The sequence below is a fragment of the Sciurus carolinensis genome, chromosome 8 (genome assembly GCF_902686445.1).
Source record: "Sciurus carolinensis chromosome 8, mSciCar1.2, whole genome shotgun sequence".
Classification (NCBI taxonomy): Eukaryota; Metazoa; Chordata; class Mammalia; order Rodentia; family Sciuridae; genus Sciurus; species Sciurus carolinensis.
Window position 1 is genome coordinate 49,840,069 of NC_062220.1, and position 22,602 is coordinate 49,862,670.

At 42.9% G+C, this 22,602-nt stretch overlaps 1 protein-coding gene across 1 annotated transcript; it reads left to right on the top strand.

The window, feature by feature from the left end:
- The first annotated feature begins 1,534 nt into the window (after window positions 1-1,534).
- LOC124991306 (protein lifeguard 1-like) lies at window positions 1,535-22,337 on the top strand. Its single transcript, XM_047562116.1, has 10 exons — window positions 1,535-1,563; window positions 1,648-1,919; window positions 7,782-7,860; window positions 8,973-9,026; window positions 10,153-10,243; window positions 13,633-13,670; window positions 13,756-13,843; window positions 17,335-17,424; window positions 19,103-19,150; window positions 21,971-22,337. The coding sequence occupies exons 1-10, from the start codon at window positions 1,535-1,537 to the stop codon at window positions 22,121-22,123; spliced, it is 942 nt and encodes a 313-aa protein (XP_047418072.1). The 3' UTR covers window positions 22,124-22,337.
- Window positions 22,338-22,602: the final 265 nt, after the last annotated feature.

The window sequence follows — 22,602 nt, forward strand, 5'->3', positions numbered from 1 at the left end:
AAAACATATTTTGTTTTTCAAATACATAACTTCCAACAGCATGAGACAGTAATTTGAAATTCCATCTTTATCAAATATTAAAATCTCAAATATAAATCAGTTTGTTTTTTAAATCTCTCCCATTCCATTGATCCATATTTATGGCCACATTAGTACTATAATTTTAATCATATTGCTTGATGATACTTTGATTCCTGATAAAGTAAATCACTACCCTTCCCCCACAATTCTTCTCTTTCACCTGTTTCTTGATTATTTCGTATATTTACTCTTTTCAATAAACTTTACAATTACAATTTCATGTACTGAAAAAAATTCCAACAAACCTTGTAAAAAGTAGAAAGTAATTTAAAGAGAAGGACTATTTTTACCAAACCACACCTGCTTCTCCAAGAACCTGGTGATTTGTTGAGACCTCCTTTTTTGCCCTTCCCACTTGACCTTCAGGTCATCCAAGCCTTTGCTATCTCAGTGGTCTCCTTCTCAGACTCCTTCATGGCCCTTTGTGGGACAGAAGGTCAGCAGCGGGGGACTTGCTGAGCCTTCATGTTCCTCAAGAGAACACGTGACATCCTGCTGTTAGAAATCATCATGTCCTTGGTGCATTACAACAACACACGTTTATTATCCTTTGGTTCTTTAGGTCAGAGGCCCTGACTCAGTTCCACTGGGCTACAGTTGAGGTGCCAGCAGGGCTGCATTCTTTTCTGGAGGCTCTAGAGGAAAATCTATCTCTTTACTTTTTCCAACATCCTTAGCACTCCTCTGCCTGTGGCCACCCTCTTCAAAGACCACTCCCACCTGTTTCTCTTGTCCCACCTCCTTCACTTACTCTATCCCTTCTGTCTCCCTCTTATCAGTCATATCATAAGAAACCTTGTGATTTGACTGGTCCCAGGATCATCTCCCCATCTCAAAGTCCTTAGTGGCATTTGCAGTGTTCCTTTTGACAGGCAAGGTTACAGCCACAGGTTCCGAGTATTAGGATGTGGTCATCACTGGGAACTCTTATTCTGCCTACCACACTCATGGCCTTCAGGGCAAAGTCCAGACTCTTTAAGTTAGCTTGCCAGCCCCCCAGTGATGTGCCCATGCACCTCCCTTTAACCTTATCATACTCTTGAGCTTCCTATTCCCGACACCTGAACTTCTTTTAGTTTCTAGAACCTATCCTCTCTGCTTCCTCCTCCCCTGCTCCAGGCTGCTCCCTCTGCCTGGGGGAACCTTTTCCCACCTCTTCCCTTGACTAATGCCTACACAACATCCAGGCCTGGTTTAGATCTCCCTTCTCTGGAAGCTTTGGAAACCTTTTCTACCCACTGCCTATTCCTCCAGAAACGTCCTCCCTCACTCCTGGCCTGCTTTATGTTGCCTTTCACATGACTGCTTATCTGCTTATCTTCTATTCAAAATCTTTGGTGGCTTCAGATTCCTGCTGAGTGGCTTTATAAAAATATTAATTTCATAATAGAATGCAAGTTATTCTACTCTACAGGCCTCATATTTGTTTAATGAATATTTATTAAGCACTGCCATGGCTTGGTGCTCAAGGCAAAGGCAAAGGTATTAAAATTGGGGGAAAAAATTACCTGAGTGTCACAAGCATCTATGGTTGTAGAACACAAATAACACTTTTTTTTCTTCCAGGAAAATTGACTTGGAGGTCAGTGAGCCAATAGACTTTAGTTCTGGAGATCAACATCTGGTTCGGAAAGCAGCAGATAAAAGGACCCAATCCAGATCTGACCCGCCCCGCACATCTTCACCTTCACCTGGGCAACAAGAAACTCAAGGGAATCCACACCCAAAGGCTAGTGATCGCGCACATACCTATGTCGTACAAATTTCAGATGAGCCATCCCCGGCTGAGAGCAATACAGTTACAGCCAACGCATTCTCAGATGCTTCTGTCCGCAGAGGTGAGAAGAAAGAAATTGCCTTTTTGGAAGAGAAGAGCAAAGTGCTCTGTCTTTTAAAAATGTATTTTTTAAATTATGGTAAATATGTATATATATAGCCTAAAAATTTGCTATGAAAACATTTTAAAGTATCTAGTTGAGTAGCTGTAAATACAATACTGTGCAGGTATCACCACCATGCATTCATATGACTTTTCCACCCTGCAAAACTCAAATTCAGTATCTGTTGTTATAATTCCTTGTTCTCTCTCCCGAAGTTTGTGGCAACCACCATTTTACTTCCTGTCTTTAGGAATGTGACCACTGTAAGTAACTCATACGAGGAGAAGCATCTTCATCTAAGCTGTAGCATGTCAGAACGTCCTCCCTTTTCAATGCTGGATACCATTTTTTTGGCTGTGTCTCATGTTTTACTCATCCGTCCATCCACTGACGGATACATCGTGTCTCCACCTTTTGCCTATAGTGAATAATGCTGCTATGAACATGGTTGTACTAAAATCTTTTCAGGCACTTGCTTTCCGTTCTTTTGGGCGTATACTCAGAAGTAAAATCACTGTAGATCATATTAACTTTTCAAAGTCCCCCAGATTCTGCATTCTGGGGATTATAGACCTGTATTATGATAATTAGGCAAATACAGCTAGACTTTTAGCCTGCCTTTCTTTTCTTTCTGCTTCCCTTCTTTCCTCTTCCTTTCCTCCCTCTTCTTTCCCTCCCTCCCTTTCAACTTGAAGTCAGTTCATTTCCACAATTGACTGTATCACAGAATAAAGCTAGCTCTAAAATTGATATTTGTTTTTTATATCAAAACATTAATGGGGCTGGGGTTGTGGCTCAGTGGTAGAGCGTTTGCCTGACATGTGTGACACCCAGGGTTCGATACTCAGCACCACATATAAATAAATAAGCGATCCCTTGACAACTAAAAAAGATTTTTTTAAAAACCCACAAATCAATGATTTTGGCAATGAGGATTCAGCTACCAACTTAGTTCAACAACTGCTTAGCTCATGTCTTATAAGTAGTTGACCCTCTGTATCTGGGATTCCATATCTGTGGAGTCAACAACTGTGGTAGAAAATATTCTAAAAATAAAGAAAAATGTTACAACAAGGGCTGAGGATGTAGCTTAGTGGGTACAGCAGTTCTTAGCATGTGCAAGGCCCTGGGTTCGATACCTAGAACCTCAAAAACAAAGTAAAACGAAAGCGGAGTCAGTACTGAACATGCAGAGACAGTGTTTTTTCTTGTCATTATTTCCTGAACAACACGTTACAACAACCATGTACTAGCACTTACCTTAGCAAACTTTCTCTTGAAGTATTTCCATGGCGTGGCTTGTTGGAAAGATTATTTATTTTAGCTTTTCCTACTCATTCTGTGTCATAAGACGTGACAGAGTGCTGCGAAGACAGACTGCACCCAAGTTGTCCAGGAGGTTCAGAAATCCATCATAAATGTGTGGTGAACAATTTTTGGCTTTTTAAAGAAATATGAATTAGTCATTAATCATGGTCTCCCCATGTTCAACGTGTTAACATAATATTGACTTAAGTTTCAAAAGATATTGATTGGATGTCCTAAATATTCTACATAAGTCAGGAAACACAGCCAGCAGGTAGGAACAGAAACCGAAAAAACTGAGACTTAAATGAGGGTTTTGTCCTGTCTCCTGGAATATACCATCCAAAGGAAGGCAGTCTGGAGCTAAAGCCCCAGGTACCCGCTGGCCCTCGCAGGTGCACTGTGAGCTTTGGATCCCCCTGCCCTCACCCTGTGGCCCTCACCCTCCGGTCTGTGACTGGAAAGGCGCCTTCCGGAAGAGAAAAGACAAGGCAAAGGGTCAAAGGCAAATGAGGGACAAGGGCAGGCAGCTGCACTGACTCTCCGAGGGGCCACCAAGCACGGAGAGGTGTCCTGAGCCGGCTCACCTGACCTCTCTCAGAGGCTGCCTCAGAAGCCACAGCAGGAGTTTCCAGTGGCTTGTCACCGGCCCTCTCTGTGTCGTGTGGCCGCCTCTCGCTGTACTGTTTCAGCTGGACCCATTGCTGTCCTTATCAAGATCTGGGTCAGATCGTGAGGAGGCCAGGAGGAGCGGATATCTCTAAGCAACAGCCGCCTCTGCCACAGATACCAGGCCTGCAGGGCGTCCTGCCAGGGAAATGGTCCTGCATTTAGTTCTTACAACAACCCTGTAAACCCAGTTGTCTTGCCTTTGACAGATGTGGAAATGGGGCTTAAGGAGGTATAAGTGAAAAATATGCAAAAGCCTCCTCACCAATGTTAGAATTAGTTACTTGTATCTGCTTCTTCTGGAAGAGGTGACTGGGCGCTTCCCTGCCTTTTAAAAATTATGTAGCATATAAGATGAAAGTACTGTGGAACAAAAGAAAGGGTAGGGTGAGTAGGGTTATGGGTTAAAGGTTATGGGGATGAGGACTACAGTTTTTTTTCCATGGGGTTTGAAACCAGGGGTGCCCTGCTACTGAGTTACATCACCAGCCCTGTATTATTTTTTATTTTGGGACAAGGGCTCACTAAATTGCTGAGATTGGCCTCAAACCTGTGATCCTCCTGCCTCAGCCTCCTGAGTCACTGGAATTACAGTGCCCCAGTCTAGGACTAAAAATTTTTAAAGCAGCTGAATAGTGATATAATCTACAGATCTTTGAATTTACCACTTTCAGGTATACCTCAATGGTTGTTATAGAGTTGTGTAGCCATCACCACAGTTGATTTAAGAACATGTCTAACACCTCAAAAAGAAACCCTGTACCCATTAGCAGTTACTTCCTGCCCACTACTAATCTGCTTTCTGTCCCCGTGGATTTGCCTCTTCTGGGTGTTTCATATAAACAGGAGCATATAACATGGTGCTTTGTGATTTCCTTCTTTCACTCAGCAAAATGTTTTCAAGGTTCAACCATGTTGTAACATGTGTCTCAACTTCATTCTTTTTTTTATGGCCTTGTAGTAGTCCATTAAATGAATGTTTTGTTTAACCATGCATCAGCTGACAGAGATTTGGGTTATTTCCACTATTTAGTTATTACCACTAATGCTGCCCTTGCTTTTGTGTAAACATTCTTTCATTTCTCTTGGGTAGACATCTAGAAACTGCCAAACTGAAATTTTACATTCCAACCATCAATATATGAAGGTTTCTGTTTCTCCATGTCCTTGTCAACTTTTGTTATTGTCTGTCCTTCTGATTATATCCAGTCTAGTGTGTGTGAAGTGGTATATCATTGTAGTTTTTAAAAAATATTTCTTTAGATTTTGATACACCTTTATTTTATTCATTTATTTATATGTGGTGCTGAGAATCAAACCCAGTGCCTCACACATGTTAGGCAAGTGCTGTACCACTGAGCCACAATGCCAGTCCCTCGTATGGTTTTGATTTGTACTTTCCTAGTGATTCATGGTATTGAATATCTTTTCACTTGACTAATTGGTCATCCAAATGTCTGCTTTGAAGAATAAGATTCAAATCCATTACCAATTTTTTCCTTTTTCTTCTTCTTCTTCATCTTTTTTTAAACCCTCCATTTTCTTTCTCTCTCATGATTCTAGGGTTTGCCTGGGCTCAATCCAGCAATTTTGTGCTGGTCTGGAACGGGAGCTCTCATAATCAGACAATGTCTGAGACTGCTGTGGCCATCACGTCCCCCTGTCATGGTTGGCAGTTGGTGTTGGGTGTTGGCTCTCTTCTTGTGGCTTAAGCTTCTTGCCACGTGGGTCCCAAGAAGAGGTGTGCTGCGGACACATCCCAACATGCAAGCAGTTGAAGCTATGTTTGCATCACTTTGGTCAAAGTCATGTGGCCAGGGAGAGTCAGTGAGGGAGGGCTCTGCTCAAGCTTTGCCTGTTTTTAGTTATGTCATTTGTCTCCTTGTTATCAAATTACAAGAGTTCCTCATGGATTCTGGATGCAAGTCCCTAATCAGAAAGCCCTGGGGCTGGTTGTGACTTAGTGGTAGAGCACTTGCCTAGCATGCATGAGGCACTGGGTTTGATCCTCAGCACCATATAAAAATAAATAAATAAAACAAAGGGTATTGTGTCCATTTACAACTAAAAATACTGAAAAAAAAAAAAAGAAAGTTCTTTGTTAGAAAACTCCTGTGGGTTCTTTCACTTTCTTGATGATGTCATTGGAAGCACAAGCTTTTACTTGGATGAAAATCCAATTTATCTGTTTTTGTTTTGTTGCTGGTGCATTAGGAGTCATATCTAAGAACTCATTACCTAATCAATGCTCATGAAGTTTTATGCCTTTGTTTTTTCCAAGAGTTTTATCTCTTATGTTTATGCCTAGGGCCTAATTTTAATTAGTCTTTGTGTTATGGCATGAGGAAAAGTTCCCAGTTCCTCCTTCTGTTTGTATGTATCCAGCAGTCCCAGATCCATTTGTTGAAAAGTCTATTCTTGCCCCCCATTGAATTGTTCTGGTACATTTGTTAAAAAATCAATTGACCATAAATGCAAGGGTTTATTTCTGGACTCTATCTCATCGATCTCTATGTCTATTCTTATGATTCTGGGTATCATTATTCATTCGCTCACAGTTCCTGCTATACAATAGATGCCAAATTACTTTAGATAAATGAATATTTTAGTGAAGGCAGCACACAATTGGATATGTATGTTCTGGTATTTTGATTAAGAAAGCTTTGTCCTTCTTCTCTATTGTCATGCTTCTTGTGCACACAAGGTGCTGAGCAAAAAGGCAGAGTTGACCATCCTACAAGTTCACTCAGAGTAGCATTGTTTCATTTTTAATTTGGGATAAAGCCACACAAAAAAGAAAATCGCCATTGCCAGCATCACGTGCAGTGGAACGCAAGCAAGAAGAGATGCCGGCATCCTGCACTGTGGCCTGTCACTTGCTTGGAACTCTCTGATCTGACATGAGTCACCTGATTATTTAGTTTCTGCATCTATAAATAGGAGGGAAGGGGGTCGCTAATGGCAGTCAACCTGGAGAGTTCTGTGGCTGGGGAACTCGGTAAGCTCTGCAGCCCAGGGCCACTTCACTTCCAGAGGAGTACATATCCTGTTCACCTGTAGCCCCTGAGCCGTTGCTATTGTCCATGCTATGCCAGGGGGTAGTTGGATCCCTACGAGGGAACTGCCACCTCCACAGACTTTCAGATCATTTTTGGTCCTAAGGAAGATGGAGTGTGCCTAGTAAAGAATTAAATCCCTGCCTTTGTGAAAATTCGGATTCTATGGATAAACTCTAAGGTCCCCAATAAAACACCATTAACAGTTGGTTGAAATTCTTTTTCATTGTTGTTGTTTGTATTTGAGACTTATTCTTTTTTAAAATTTATATACATATATATATATATACACATATATATATACATATTTTAGATGTCAATGGACCTTTATTTTATTTATTTAAAATTTTTTTAGTTGTAGATGGACATAATACCTTTATTTTATTTATTTATATGCGGTGCTGAGGGTTGAACCCAGTGCCTCATGTGTGCCAGGGGAGCATTCTACCACTGAGCCACAACCCCAGTCCCTTGAGACCTACTCTTGCTATGTTGTTCAGGCTGAGCTGGAAGTCCTGGGCTCCAGGGATCCTCCTGCCTCAGCCTTCCAAGCTCTGGGACTACAGACATGCATCACCCAGTCCTACTTTGATTACATACTCTTTAAAGACTCCGCAGAGTTGTACTTGTTTTCATTATTCCATTTGCTGACTGTAAACTAGCACTCACTACCTCTCTCATTCTCAGGAAATCAAAGGAACAATTCATTAAGTATCAAAATTAGGTAATTACATTTATATTTTTTACTTGGAACATTTGTGTCACTAAAATAATGTTTCTATCTCCTCAGGTTTCATTGTGAAAGTGTTCCTCCTCCTATCAGTTCAACTGTTGGTCACTGCAACAATTATCAGCATGTTTATTTTCTGGTAAGTCTTTATCACTGATGCAGCATTAAATGTTAAGTTGTTCACATTAGGGCTGGGGTTGTAGCACTTGCCTGGCATGTGTGAGGCACTGGTTTGATCCTCAGCACCACATAAAAATAAATAAAAATGAGAGGTATTGTGTCCATCTACAACTAAAATAATTTTTTTAAAGTTATTCACATTAATTCTCATTGAATCAGCTCATTTTAATTTTGAAAATTGTATTTAAATTTAAATTGTGTTTAAAAATTGTATTTTTCTTAATTATTCATAGGAGATGATGTTTCTACAGGTTTATTTTTCTGAAGCAACTCCTAGACCAAGGTGGTGGTAGATTTCTAGAATTTTACTTTAACCTCCTTCCTAAGCCAAGAATGATTTGCTTCCTCTTATTTGGGTACTATTTTCCTTGACCTATTTTCACAGATTAAACTGGATACAGAAAAAAGGTGAGAACTTGGAGGCTGGAAATATCTGAGAGACTATGCTACTGTTTAAGTGTATCCTATGAAAATCTGACCTTATGAAATAGATGAACCGATTTCTTTTACTTTGCATGCGTATCAGTCTCAGTATTTTTTAAGTTAAAGAACTTCACTGGGTGTTTGCATTGATTTAAATTTGACTTACCACTTATAAAAACGTCTTTTTTAAATAAATGCATCTTTGTTCCCCTTGGTGCTGGGAGTGGAACTCAGGACCTCACTCATGCTGAGCATTTGCTCTGAGCTACATCCCCAGCCCATTTCTCTTTTAAGAATGGTGGCGCCTGTCTGTAATCCTAGTGACTATGGAGGGCTGAGGCAGGAGGATTATTCCAGTTTATGGCCAGCCTCAGCAACTTAGAGAGGACCTAAGCAACTTAGCAAGATCCTGTCTGAAAATTTAAAAATAAATAAAAAGGGCTGGGGATGTGGTTCAGTGGTAAAACATTCCTGGTATAAATCCCTAGTACCAAAACAAAACAAAATAAAACTCGACAGCTTTATCTCCAGCTGTCATTATCAATCATGTGGGATTTCCCCCATTCTTTTCATATTGTTTTACTTCTACTTAAATATTACATTAGTTACTATTTGTCATGTAAAACTGTCAATTTTTTTCTTAACCAGGAAAGGTTTAAAAACATGGGTACGTTCAAATCCCTGGTTCACCTATGCACTCTTGTAAGTATCCTTGACTTAATAAAATGTTGTTTTTCTACTAGCTAGTGATTGAGATTCTACTACTATTCAAAATGAGGTAATAAAGGCATGACCTTCTTGAAATGATGAAATTATACAGATGGAAAGCAAACAAATTAGTGCTTGCCCTGAGTTAGGATTGAGAGAGAGGGAGAGACAGAGGTGTGTGTGTGTGTGACCACAAAGGGGTAACACCAGAGAAGTCTTTGTTGATGGGTTATTTATTGATGGAATAGCTCTGAATTTTGATCCTGGCAGTGGTTACTTGTATTTACACAAAGATTTGTGTCATAGTTCTATATCAAAGAACTAGATATATAGATGGAGCTGGATAATATCATGCTAAGTGAAATAAGCCAATCCCAAAAAACCAAAGGCTGAATTTCTCTAATTAGTGGATGATGATACATAATGTGGGGTGGGAGGGGGTATGGGAAGATGGAGGAAGGATGAATTGTGTAGAGGGAAATGAGGGGTGGGGAGGGGGCAGGGGGAAGGAAAGGTAATGGAATGAGATAAGCATACATGTGCATGTATGATTACACAAATGGTGTAACTCTACTCGTGTACAACCAGAGAAATGAGAGTAGTACCCCATTTGTATACGATGAATCAAAAAATAATAATAATTTTTTTAAAAACTAGATATACACACTGTACCAATGTCAAATTACTGGCTTTAATATTATAATATAAATATATAAATTGTAATCATTAGAGGAAATTGAGTGTGGGCTTAATGGGACCTCTTGGTCCCTTGGCAATTTGCTGTGAATCTATGATTATTTTTAAATTAAAAAGATAAAAAAGGGCTGAGGAGATAGCTCAGTTGGTAGAGTGCTTGCCTTGCAAGCACAAGGCCCTGGGTTCGATCCCCAGCACTGCAAAAAAAAAAAAAAAAAAGATTCCACAAGCTATCTATGGATGGCAATGAAAAAAAAATTTAAAGGCAGAGAGGGAGAGAGAAAGGAAATATCATTTTTATAATGTTATGATTCTTATCAGATAATGTCATAGGATGATATAGTCTGCATATCTGTCTGTCTGTGTGTGTCACGTGATATGATCACGGGATGCCAATAACACTTGGCTTTACATTACCCTGCAGCCCAGCATTTTTTGTTGTGCTCATTATACTTGCTTGCTGTGGGAATCTCCGCCGTCGGGTGCCGGCAAATTACATTCTCCTGGGACTCTTTGTAAGTAGCCTCGTTTGCACCTGCTCTAGCTCATCTCTGAAACACATTTTAGTCGCCATATTAAATTCATTCCCTTTCCTTGTGGAGACTGTTCTCGTGGAGTAACGCACGTAGGGATGACCCGTGGGACACTCTCGAGAGAAATTCTGGTTGTAATGAAGTAGTAAACTCACCTATGGGGGAGTATCCACAGCCCTTCAGCAAGTTGGAGAGTCTGGACTCCTAGGCCACTCGTCCCACTGGCTAGCTGAGCGCTGATGAGGCCATCTGGCGAACCCTCTCCCACGTCAGGACTGCAATTCAAGAACAGGTAACCGGATTGCCACAGGACCTGTGTCAGGCACAACGAGCACATTTTGTTCTGGAGAGTGGGTTTCGTATCTAGTTCACAAACTCATGAGTGAGGAGTGTCTTTTTCTTTATTTTTGGAAAGGGCGTTTTATTTTCTATATCCTGTGCCCCTGAGAACAGAAGACATCTCTGAGCTCAGGTTGTTCCCCAGTTCCACAACTTGCTTCTCAGTTCAGGGGGACTTTCCCAGCACCAGAGAGCTGGGGATCTGGGGGCTTCTGGTCCTCATTTATCCTCAGTTCAGTGCCTGGTTCCCCAGAGCCTCTCTGAGGTGTCTTGACCCACCTTGTGACAGAGCCTCATCGTACCTGCTCTTTTCTGTCATTCTGTGCCACTCTAGGTCACATGAACCTCTGTGGCTCCCTTTCTTGCAGCCAATTACTTTTTCTTCTGCTCAGAACAGAAAGACCCCAGGATGTTTCCAGCTCTCAACAGGTACCTGAGATCCTAGACTCCTAAACTTGAATAGAATCTGGATTCCTATCATTACCCCCTGTCAATACTGCCCATCCCATCCCAGACTCATCCTCCCCAGAAGGTCGCAAGGCTTATTCTCGGGGACTCAGCAGCATCTAAGAGTTATTCCCCCAACCCTGACTCAACAGAATCAGGCCCAACTTCGCACCTTCTGGAGGCCTTGGTTTCTCAGGAGCTCATGTATATCAATTGCTATGGTGTCTTGCTCCTCGTGGGAAAATCCAGAACCACTCCAGTGTGATTCAGGATAGTGTCAGCACATGATTCTCTTTGAGTTTTTGTGTTTCCCTCCATGAAGTCTTAACCATCCCTGCATATGAAAATTTACTTACTAATTGTTTATTCCTTATCTGGTTCCAAATCAGATTAGAGGTAGCTTGTGCAAATATCTGCAAGAAGAGATGATGAGATAAACTGATGGGGAAATCTGATGGAAAGAAAAATAGAATAATAAAGATAGGGGTTGGATTGATGTGCAAATGGCATTAACTCCTGTACACTTGAGCGTTGAGATCCTAGCTTTGGCTCCACACTTCCTGGTGGTCAAAGCAAACAAGGACACATGACCAATGATGTCAATCTCTGCATCCATACCAAGCAGTGTGTAGGAGGAACAGCCTCCTCTGGAGGTTGGAGAAGACTGGCTGTGGGCTGGTGCCAAGAGTCAGACATTGCCTCTACTCTGAAAGCATGGAGGAGCCTTCCTGAACTGGCATGGACACCCTGCTCATTGCCCAAGCCCAGAAGCAGGGTGTCCCAGTGCCTGCCCTGATAGCACAGAGTGCACCCAGGAGCTGGCAGGGTGACAAGGCAGGTGTAGGAAATTAGGAGCCCGAAGCCAAGAGGAGAGAAAGGGGAAAGTGTCCTAGAAATGTTTGAATGTTTTAACATTTCAAATGGTTTTAATGCATATTATGAGGAGATAGATAAAAGCCATTGGTCTCCTCGCTGAGGTTTTGTTCTCTTACCTCAAAGCAAGTTGACAGCTGAAGAGAAGATACACTGTAGAGGCGGAAAGAAGTAGTCACATTTTCTAGGCTTAATATCTTGCCCAAGTGTTAGGAAGTATGTGGGTAAAACCATTTTGGAAATGTAGCTGGGAGAAAACAGGAAAACATACTCATTTGTGCCATGGAACCATGACCCCTGGATCCCATATTCTGAGTTCTTGAAGTCACTAGACAGGTTTGAGTCTAGAGCTGAATTGTCTCTCTTCCTCTCCTCTCTCTCTCTCTCTCTCTCTCTCTCTCTCTCTCTCTCCACACACACACACACACACACACACACACACCTTTAATGTGCTGCAATGAAACAGTTGAGTTAGGAGAAGAGGAAGGAAGTACCTTGTGAGGAAGTTTTGAAGTGAGCACATTATTACAGTATCATGTGTACGTGGAATAAAATCTCTTGTTCCTATAATGGAAATAAAGACAGCCTACTTTTGCAAGTTTATCAAAGTAGAGAGTCGGGCCGTCATGCACCGGGCCTGGGAAATCCAGACAGGTAATCCAGGGCTTTGAGGCTCCGGTTCTTTTCCAGCCTCTGATCCTGTGGGCTTAAGTTCAAAGCCATCGAGTCGTCAAACTTTGGTTAGGGTGCGCCCTCCTTTTCATTCCCTAAGACAGGAGGACTCTTTCCTGGTTCTTTGTGTGGTCCAGTGGACCTGCCAAGTCCTTGGATTTGCTCTGACTGAGGGTCCAGCAGGCTGAGGAAGTTCAGTCCCACCACCACCTCTGGCTGTCGTCCCCACAGCTCGGTTGTGACTGTCCTGCGCCTGACATGTCTGTGGTGCCTCTCTTGGTCCCATCCTCTGACTTGACTCCCTGCTGGCTCTTGGCCCTGCCTCTCTTCCACACTGCTGTCCCGGCCCCTTTGGGTGGTGGGGATTCTCCAGAGCAGCCCTCCTCCTTCCCTGGGGTTCACCTACACGTGCAGTGCCTCAGTGCCAGAAACTGCTCCCCAGCTCCATCTCCTGGCACTGGGAAGGTCCGGGTTCTCACCCTGGGTCTGAGGTTTGAAGAAATTATTTATGTTCACAGGTCCTTTGGAAAGTGTCAGTACCCAGACTGTGGGTGAAGCACTAGAAGAAATAGCATATCCTGACCCCATCAGGTGTTATGAGACTGTGTGGATGGCCCCGTTGGATTAATGACAACAGAAGCCACAAATGAACTTAAAGACGTTTTTATTTGTGCATATTATTAATTATACAGAATAGTGACCTTCACTGAGGCACATTCACATACACATACTTGATTTCCACATAACTAATACATTTTCATTCACTGGATATATGTTAAATATACCTTTGCGTTTTAAGAAACTTTTACTACTAGTGAATGGCTTCCTCTTGTTAGTCCTAGGAAGAACGTTATGGAAATGGCTGGTTAGCCTGTTGATTTCTCACACCCGCCCTGTAGCTCTGAGCGCCAGGCTCTTGCACTCTCCTGCTTGCTCCCTGGACCCTGCCCAGAGCGCTTCAAACCGCCACCTCTGGGTTCTGGTTCTCAGCCTCATGCCTTGAAAAGCAGGCTTCTGATCATTGTGAATTTTGTTTTTAGACAATTCTTCAAGGCCTGCTGCTCGGAACCATATCAGTGTAAGTTTTCAATACATATTTCCTTTTTATTGTGTGTGCTTTTCTTTGAAGGTATGTGAACAGTAATTGCAGTCTCTGATTTTAGTTTCTATAATGCGGAGGAAGTGTTGTGGGCCACAGCAGCAACCACTCTGGTGACATTAGCACTCACTATATTTGCTCTACAAACAAAAGTACGTATAATTGGAACCGATTTCTGTCATAAGGGAGTGTACTGGGAGTGTTCCCTTGTCCCTCCTGACCCATTTCTGCACCTGGTCCTTGTGCTCTGAGATCCTGTGGGTGTCATCACCGTGGCCCTCTTGTCTTTGGGCTTTCCATGGACTGGGGCCAGTGGATCTCCGGCTGGAGATGGGAGTCAGGGAGGAGAGAAGGACTTATTCCCGTGGCAACCTCTGGACCAGTTCTCCTTAGAATAGCAGAGTTTCTTACAGAAATCCGCTGTCTAGAGGTGGCCAATCCAACACAAACTTCCAGGCCCCTGTGCTCGTCCCTTTGAGCCTACAGCTGGCACCAGCTCTCTCTCTCTGGCTCCTACCTAGACCCACTTTGCTGATTCGCCGTGGACACTTTTGTAGACAGTTCCTTCACAAACAAACCCTCCTCAAAATGTGCCAACTGTTCCCTGCTGGGGCCCTGACTCTAATAATGGAGTTTAAAATTCAAAAAGTTTACAGTTCACCAGGGATCAAAAGCGCCAAGATTACCCAGAGAATGTTATATAATTCAGGACTGTTCTTTTAAAACTATGACGTCGGTCTCCCCAGTCCTGAAATGCTCCTTGAGGTATTTTCAGCAGCCCTTTCTTAGCTCTGGTGACCTTCTTTTGGCAAATGATGGATTCGTCTTAGTTCAATAACTTAGAAGTGTTTTTCTCAAATCGTTTGGCACGGTATGGAGTGTCTTCGACACAGGCAAAATTTTAGCTTTTTCTGGAAGCAAAAAGAAGAGGCAACTGACGTGCAGAAGGGCCTGCTAAATATTTAGTCAAATTGTATTAAAAGTTAGAGATTCAAGCTGGGCACGGTGGTGCACGCCTGTAGTCATGGCAACTCAGGAGGCTGAGGCAGGAGGACTGAGAGTTTAAAACCAGCCTCAGCAAAAGTGAGGCGCTAAGCAACTCAGTGAGACCCTGTCTGTAAATAAAATACAAAATAGGGTTGGGGATGCGGCTCAGTGGTTGAGTGCCCCTGAGTTCAAGCCCCAGTATCCCCCTCACCAAAAAAAAAGTTAGAGATTCAATGTTAATTCATTATCAGAGTGGTATTTGCCATCTTGAAACTGACCATTTGCAGAAACCAGTCTATTTGTAAGCAGATCTGCCTTCCTGAGGTGAGTGAGGTGTACTGCTGATGAAAACATAGATTCAGTTGACCATCTAAAATCTTCTAAAACGCCAGAATACTTGTGTGTGTGTGTGTGTGTGTGTGTGTGTGTGTGTGTGTGTGTATTGGGGAATACATATTTTGTATTTTATTTAGAGACAGGGTCTCACCAAGTTGCTTAGCACCTCACAGTTGCTGAGGCTGGCTTTGAACTCGTGATCCTCCTGCCTCAGCCTCCCAAGTCACTGGGATGACAGGCGAGCACCACCATGCCTAGCCAGAATACTCTTTAAAAAGCTCACTAGTAAAATAAAAATTAAAAAAAAAATAAAGCTCGCTAGTATTGTAAGTCACAGATGACTGAGTTCAAGGGAGTGCATATTTTATTGAAAGGAATTTTAAAGATGGTTCTGGTAACTGTCCTGTATTTACATGGATGCCTGCGAAAGGCAGCTGAACTCATGTTTACATACTTTATGTTCCTGATTAAGTGGTGGTGGTGGCAGTATGCACTCCCACTGTAACCCAAGGGCTGCAGAGAAAATGTAGACACACCGTGCCTCTGAGTTTCCTTGTGAACTCCACACATCCACCTAGCAGGTGAATGTCCATTCGATTTCCACGGAATCTGGTCCCATCCTTCAAACAGTGTCTGTGAGCTGAGTGACAGGTTCATGTGGATATGAAATGATCTGCTCTGGGCCTCTTGCTATTCTTCCTTTTCTCTCTAAAGTGGAGTCTGGGAATTTGGGGTGAGGGGGTAGCTCTTGTGAGCTTTTGGTACTGGCCAAGGAGAGGGGTAGGGGACAGAGATGCCATGACCCATTGTTGTTCCTGAATGATGGACACCTGGATCCCAGGGATGCTGTGTGCTCTGTGGGTCTCTAGGGCTGAATGTCCACCACTGGTGTGACTTAGCTCCTGTTGATCTCGGGTCTGTTCAGAACAGGGAGGGCTCCCCACCTGAATGAGCCTCACCCCAGTTGTCCTCCTTTCTGCTAAGGAGGAGCAGGCCTAAAGGTGTCGCTGTTATAAGCCAAGTATTACCACTCTGTAGATCCAAGCTGGTCGAGAGGAATATAATGTCAGGCACCATCCAAGTCATCCAGACAATCTTAAACTTCCCAGTAGCACATTTAAAAGGTGAAAAGAAACAGGTGACCCACCACTACATACAACTACATTGCACCAACAGACAATATTATATTTTATTTAAGTCAATATATAGAAAATGTTACCATTTCAACATGCAATCCACATAACAGAAATATGAATGTTTAACATTCTTTTTGTGAACTAAGATTCAAAATCCAGTGTGTATTTTACACTTGGAGCACATTTCAGTTTGGACTAGCCATGTTTCAGGCACACCACAGTAGCCACGCATGGCTAGTGGCCGTCATATTGAGGGTGCAGCCTGGAGGGCCAGTCCTCTGCCCCGGAGTCCTTGAGTCAGCAGGTCTGAGGTGGGGCCTGTCCACCCACACTTCACAGGTAGTGCTGCTGGATGCTGCAGGTGAGAGACCCACACTTAGGGGACCAGAACTTTAGATTATTCTCTGGGCATTTCCAGGGTAGGGGGCAAGAAGGGAAATGCAAGCAAATATCGAGGGTATTTTGGATATTAAGGCTCTTCTTTGGATGCATAATTCATTTTCTCCCCCAGACAGAAGATGAATATCATATCCCTTTTCTTAAAAAAAAAAATGTCCCTGATCAGCCCAAGCTGATATTTGGGTCACTAGTTTATAAAGACAAAAAAAAAAAAAAAAAAAATTTACATGTTCCTTTTAATTTCAAAATTTTTAATTTCAAAACTTAAAAAAAAGAACATGAATGGTAATTTTTGAAAGCTTAGTATGTATTTTCATTAAAATATATGCATATTAATATGAAAAAGATACCCAGTTGATATCTTGGTATTTTTCATTCCATGAATATTTTCTATGCACATGTTCTTAAAAATATGAATAATTATGATGATACTGCTCTCCGCATAAATTTACATCATTTTTTTCAAGGAGCCCTTTTTACTAGGGGGAATTTCATATAACTACAAAAATAGAATAGTATAATGAATTCCCATGTTACTTATGACAAACAGTTTTAAGAATCATCAATTCATGACTTCCATCATCTCCTTTATACTTCTTCCCTTTTTTTCCCTCCAGAAGCAAATTCCAATCAATAGGACATTTTTTTGTAGCATTTTTCATGGATTTCCATGGTTTTCTGAATTGGCCAGGCAAATTGTCCATGGGGTTAAAAATGAATCTCGGGACATCCAGAAATCCCTTCTAGAAAATAACTGTGCCATTGTGTGCTGTTTGTTTCCTCAGTGGGATTTTACCTTGCTGAACGGAATGCTGTTCGTCTTACTCTTCGTGCTTGTGATCTATGGAATTCTCTTAATCCTCATACGATCCTATGTAAGTGTGGACTCTCATTTGGAAACCTCAGAGAGCTGTTAAAAGGATGGGTGGAGGGCTGCCTGTGCTCGTCTGGGTCCATGGGGTTGGGAGTTGGAGCTAAGCATGCAAGGATTTTAGGAAGAGAAATGTCCCAGTGAGAAAAAGAGGAGGGAGCGGATGCAGGATGGGAGAGCTGTCAGACCACACTGGCATATCTGATCCCCAGGGCAGGAAAGCAAAGGGAGTTTGGGTGAAACATTCTAGATGTGGCATAGTCTAAGGTGGGGACACAAGGCTTTCATCCCCTACCTCCAGGGAGGCCCTGCTGCTCCCAGCCAATGATGGGCCAGTTTGTCTAAGACAAACTGAAGTGGGTTGTGAGGCCTAATAGCTGGGGCTCGAGTCATTATCCTGCCCTCCTGGGAGCTGAAGGTCTATGAGGTCCGTTCTATTAACAGCCATAATGGCATCATTGGGTGGTACTATAGGCAGGGGATGTAGTTTGTGAATACTGAGCCTACTCTACACTGCAGTTGGCCTTCCCCAAGAGGGGCTTGAGGTAAACCTACTGGCAGGGCAGGCCTGAACCTGCTTCTGTGTGTAGCTTGTTTGAAGCTTAAGGGGTGTGGGAGAGAGAGGCCCCTTTGACATGTTCCAGTGAGCAGCCTGCAGGAGGCTCCTTGTTCCAGTCCAGATTTTTTTCCTTTAATATATTCATGGAGATCTTGCTAAGTATCAGGCATAGGCACACTGAACTCTCAACAGCATTTCTGAAAAGTACAGTCTGGAACTACTGTGGCCTACAGACAGTGTCACCAATTCCCAGTCCCCCTTCTGCACCATGAACCTTGCCTGGCCAGCAGAGTGCACTTGCCCATCCCTCCCAGGCTGGGTTTTCCCTGACCGTAGTGTTTGACATATTGTTCTCAGGTGTTGTACACCCCGGCCTTGTCCTCTTCCCAAACGCTTGGATATTCAGCTAGTCCCATGTTCTGGTCAGGACTCTTTTGGTTGTAAGGAACACATCCCACCCAGACTAGCTTGAGGCAAAGACTCAGAGAATCTGATGGAACTCCTGGGTGGGAAGAAGATCTGGGTTCACAGGAACAGAAACTCTGCCTCCCTTTCTGGGGCTGGCATGACTGGCCACCTCTATTTGTGCAGTAAATCTCCAGCAAGCATTGGCCAGTGACAACAGCCTCTGCTGCTTGGATCCCTCTAGACTGGGAACTGATTTCTGACTGGCCTGGCACATCTATTAAGCCCAGTTACAGAGGAGCAGAATTTCCTGATCGGTCAGCAGAGTCACTGTCTTCAGAGAGGATGTCTTCCACCTCTCCTCACACCTTCTAGCTAGGGAGTATGAAGTCACTCTGTCCCCAGGACTGCCTGTTCCATGAGCCATGAGGGCTGATTCTCTAGAAAGACTGCGAGGATGAGGCAAAAGAGAACACGTCCAACACATTCTCCTTGCCCTGTCATGTAGGAGAGAGTCAGTACTTACTTAAAGAATATTACTTGGCATGCATGAGGTTGGGTTCCCTTTGCTTATATATTGGAATTGAGTGGATATTGTTGACTATGTTCGACTTTCTTGATATTGGGTCCTTATCCATCAGCAGTGACCTAAGCAAACCCTTTGGTGATTCCAAATAGTCTTGTTCTTAAGCTACAATTGTTTTCTTTCTCTCCTCAGTGGCTGCACGTGCTGTATGCCGGACTCGGAACAGTGCTCTTCTCCATGGTAAGCCCATCTCTCCCTCCCTCGATGAAGAGTGTGGTTTCCGTGCCAGTCACGTGGGAGTCAGTAATTCACTAGAAACCCACGGGCAACTTGCTGCCTCTTAAAAAGTCATACTTAAAACCATCACCACCCCCAAGAGAGTTGGATGGTCTTCCCAACCCACAAAAACATGGCTTTTCTTCAAAGAGTCAATATTTAAGAAGAGAACAAAGATTACTTGTAATCCTTGGCTTACTATAGCAGGATGTGATTTCATTTTCTCCCTTAGACCAGTGTCTCTTTTTCTATTCTTTCATAACATGGACTTCTCATAGGGACTGGCCAGGGTCATGGTCAATGCACCTGGCAAATTTTCCTTCCATTTTGACCTGTCTCTTGCTCATATCTGCACAATTATTTCAAGGAACATTTGATTTAAAAGGTACTACATGCACTTGTTTTAAAATTCAAACAGCATAGAAGATTACAAAACGATGAGAAAAACCTCCCTTTGATTCCCCATCCACTGTAAGCAGTTTCTGCGAGTCCTTTCAGAATTCTTTGCACATGAGCACTATTCCTCTTGCACTAATATAGACATACTATTTATAATGTTCTGCTTTGGTTTTTTTCACTTAGAAGTAATGTTCTCCACATACTGGCAGACCTAGGTTCGAGCTCACTCTTTTTCAGGGCTGCCAGTTATTCCCTCGTTTACTTTTATCATGTCACTTCTTTTAGGGATTTTGTCTTATTATTTTTTTGCAGTGCTGGGGATCAGACCCAGGGCCTCATATGTGAAGCAAGCACTCTACCACTGAGCTACACCTCATTCCTTAGGGTTTTTCTATTCTGAAAATTTCCAGATATAACCAGAAGTAGAGTTCCATGTATTATCATCAAGCTTTAAAATCATTCACGTTTTCCTTTATCGTTTTCCTTATAGATGCTGTTGTTGGAATTGTGTCATTATCTTTTAAATGTTGGAAAGGTTTACACCCAGGGCTTAGGGTTCAGTATACACATTTCAGTTTTCCCATTTCTTCTGTTGTAATGGGACTGATTTGTGCCCAATCCTCCTCCTCTTCCACATGCTCAGCCTTGTGTGTTGCTGTTTGCTGTGGTGTCTCTTATGGCCCATTTTAGGCACAGTTTGTTTCCATGCAAAAGTATATTGATGTTCTGTTCCCCATAGGCAGGCAGAGTAAAAACTCTTGTAGCCTTAGGGAGGTCACCCAACACCAAATAGACAGCTGGATGAGAAAACTGTGTGTTTTAACCATCAGAGGTGTGATAGGGAGTGAGGCAGGGTACCACACTTCCAAATGCTCCTGGAGGGTCTGAATCCTGGCTGGGGTTTCCCTGGGTGTTGGCTGAGTCTTCAGTGGAGTCCTGGGCCCTGGTCCCCTTGGAGGGGGATGAGCAGCTGGATCTCTGCTCACTTTCCTCTCCCACTTTCCTGTCTGCCCTTAAACACATGACCACTCCTAACCAACCAGCCCATGCCTGAGGAATGACTAGGAGTTGGTATCCTCCTCTCTTGTAAGAACAAGATAAATTCAGGGATTTTTTGGATGGAAGAAAGAGGGAAAAGCACTTTTGCAAAAGGAGTTAGGGTTCCAGGGTGAAGATAGAGGCTAAGACAAAGCTGAATGCTCAGCCCCTTTTGAGTGACCAAATGTCCCATTTTGTCTAGGACTGAGGGGTTTCCAAGGACACCTAAAAGTCCTGGGAGACTTGAAATGGTGGGCCACTCCAGCTGTTTTTCCTTCCAAAGGTGCTGGGATGAGACCTAGGGATGAAGGGGTAAGGGACTCAGCAGTTCAGGTGAGACACCTGCTCTGGCATCTGCCTCAGGGATGCACTAACATAACCAAGGCTCCGCTAAATCTGGCCCACCTCAATCAGGCTGTCCCCATACTATGTGAGATGACATGTCATGAACCCGTGTGAGGCTGCCCAGGAAGGACCTGATACCTCATCCTGTTCCCTTCCTCCCTTCTTCCTCCTCCTCAAGGCCATGGGGGAACCAGGAGCCAGGGGGAGCCAGCACCTGAACGCCTGGGAAAGGTTTCACTGAAGTGAATATTGCTCTCAAATGGACTTTAAAAAAAAATCTTTAAAACTCCAAGGATTCTCTCTACATTGTGTAGGTCTATCTGACAGGGCGTGGCCTCCTGCCGAGGCTCGGCCTGGATTCTGGATATAGGTAACTGCTCACTTTGCAACAAACACAAAAATGAGAGAGGGTGCTCTGGCTTTTTAAAAAATCTTGAGATTTTAAGACCTGATCATTGTACATTTCTTTGGGGACTTAACCACATGTGAGTCCCCTCTCCCCCTCATTTCTATTTTGGATATACGGACACCATTACTAAACCATCTCCAATGGTAAGGTTTGCTGTTACCCAAAGCTCCACAAATTCAGATTTCTTATTCTGTGTGAATCAAGTGTCTGGAAAGCTCTTTATTTTGATTATTTTTTAAGGAAGGGCATGGAAGGAAATCACAAATAGAGGGCATTTGGTAGTTTGAGCTCTGTGTCTGCTTTGTCTATTGGGTCCACATCATTAACCAAAGGTACAAAGATTTTTGGATTTGGAAAGCAAAGGACGGCTCAGATCTTGTCCCACAGGCTTCAGGAAGATGGGGCACTTGGTTTTATGGAGTACAGACTTGGGGACTTCATGCATGATTGAGGCTGTAAGAGTAATACATTTAGCCAAAATCTGACCTTCTGGAATACTTTTGTATTCTAGCTAAGATAGTTTTTTCCAGAGCATTTAGGACGCGTGTTCAACAGACAACAGAAGTAGCTAATTCTTCTCCCTTTCCTTTAAGTACCTGGTGATGGATGTGCAGCTCATGGTGGGAGGACGCCATCACCACTCTGACCTGGACCCTGAAGAGTATGTTTTTGCTGCCCTGAACATCTACTTGGACATCATCAACCTCTTCCTTTTTATTTTGCAACTGATTGGACTGGGACGGTAGTGATATGGCCAAGGCTGGCTGGCTTGTGCTGAGAAGAGGGAAGGAGGGACACTTGGGACGTGTTGCCAGGCTCAGACATGCAAAGGTCACCACTTCCTAAGCCCTTCTATTGAAAAGACAGTATTTAAGAACATCTTTTTTTGACAAAGTTAAACATTCAAAGGTAGCTATTGCTGATATTACTTTTAGTTCCACTGTCAAATAGCAAAACTTTTGGGAGGACATTTAAAATTTTTATAAACTCAAAAAAAAGAGTATCATACTAACAAACATTTGTAAGGTGCCCATTATTTTGTTCAAGTTTTCCAGGCACTATTTCATGCTGTACACATCTCTCTACATGAATAAAATTGATTACAGAAATTTAAAGTTGTTTCTTTCTTTACTCTTGATTTGAGCATTCTGTGGGAATATTTTAGTGTACTGTTATTATTTTCAGTACTGAGGATTGAACCCAGGGATGCTCTATCAGTGAGCTA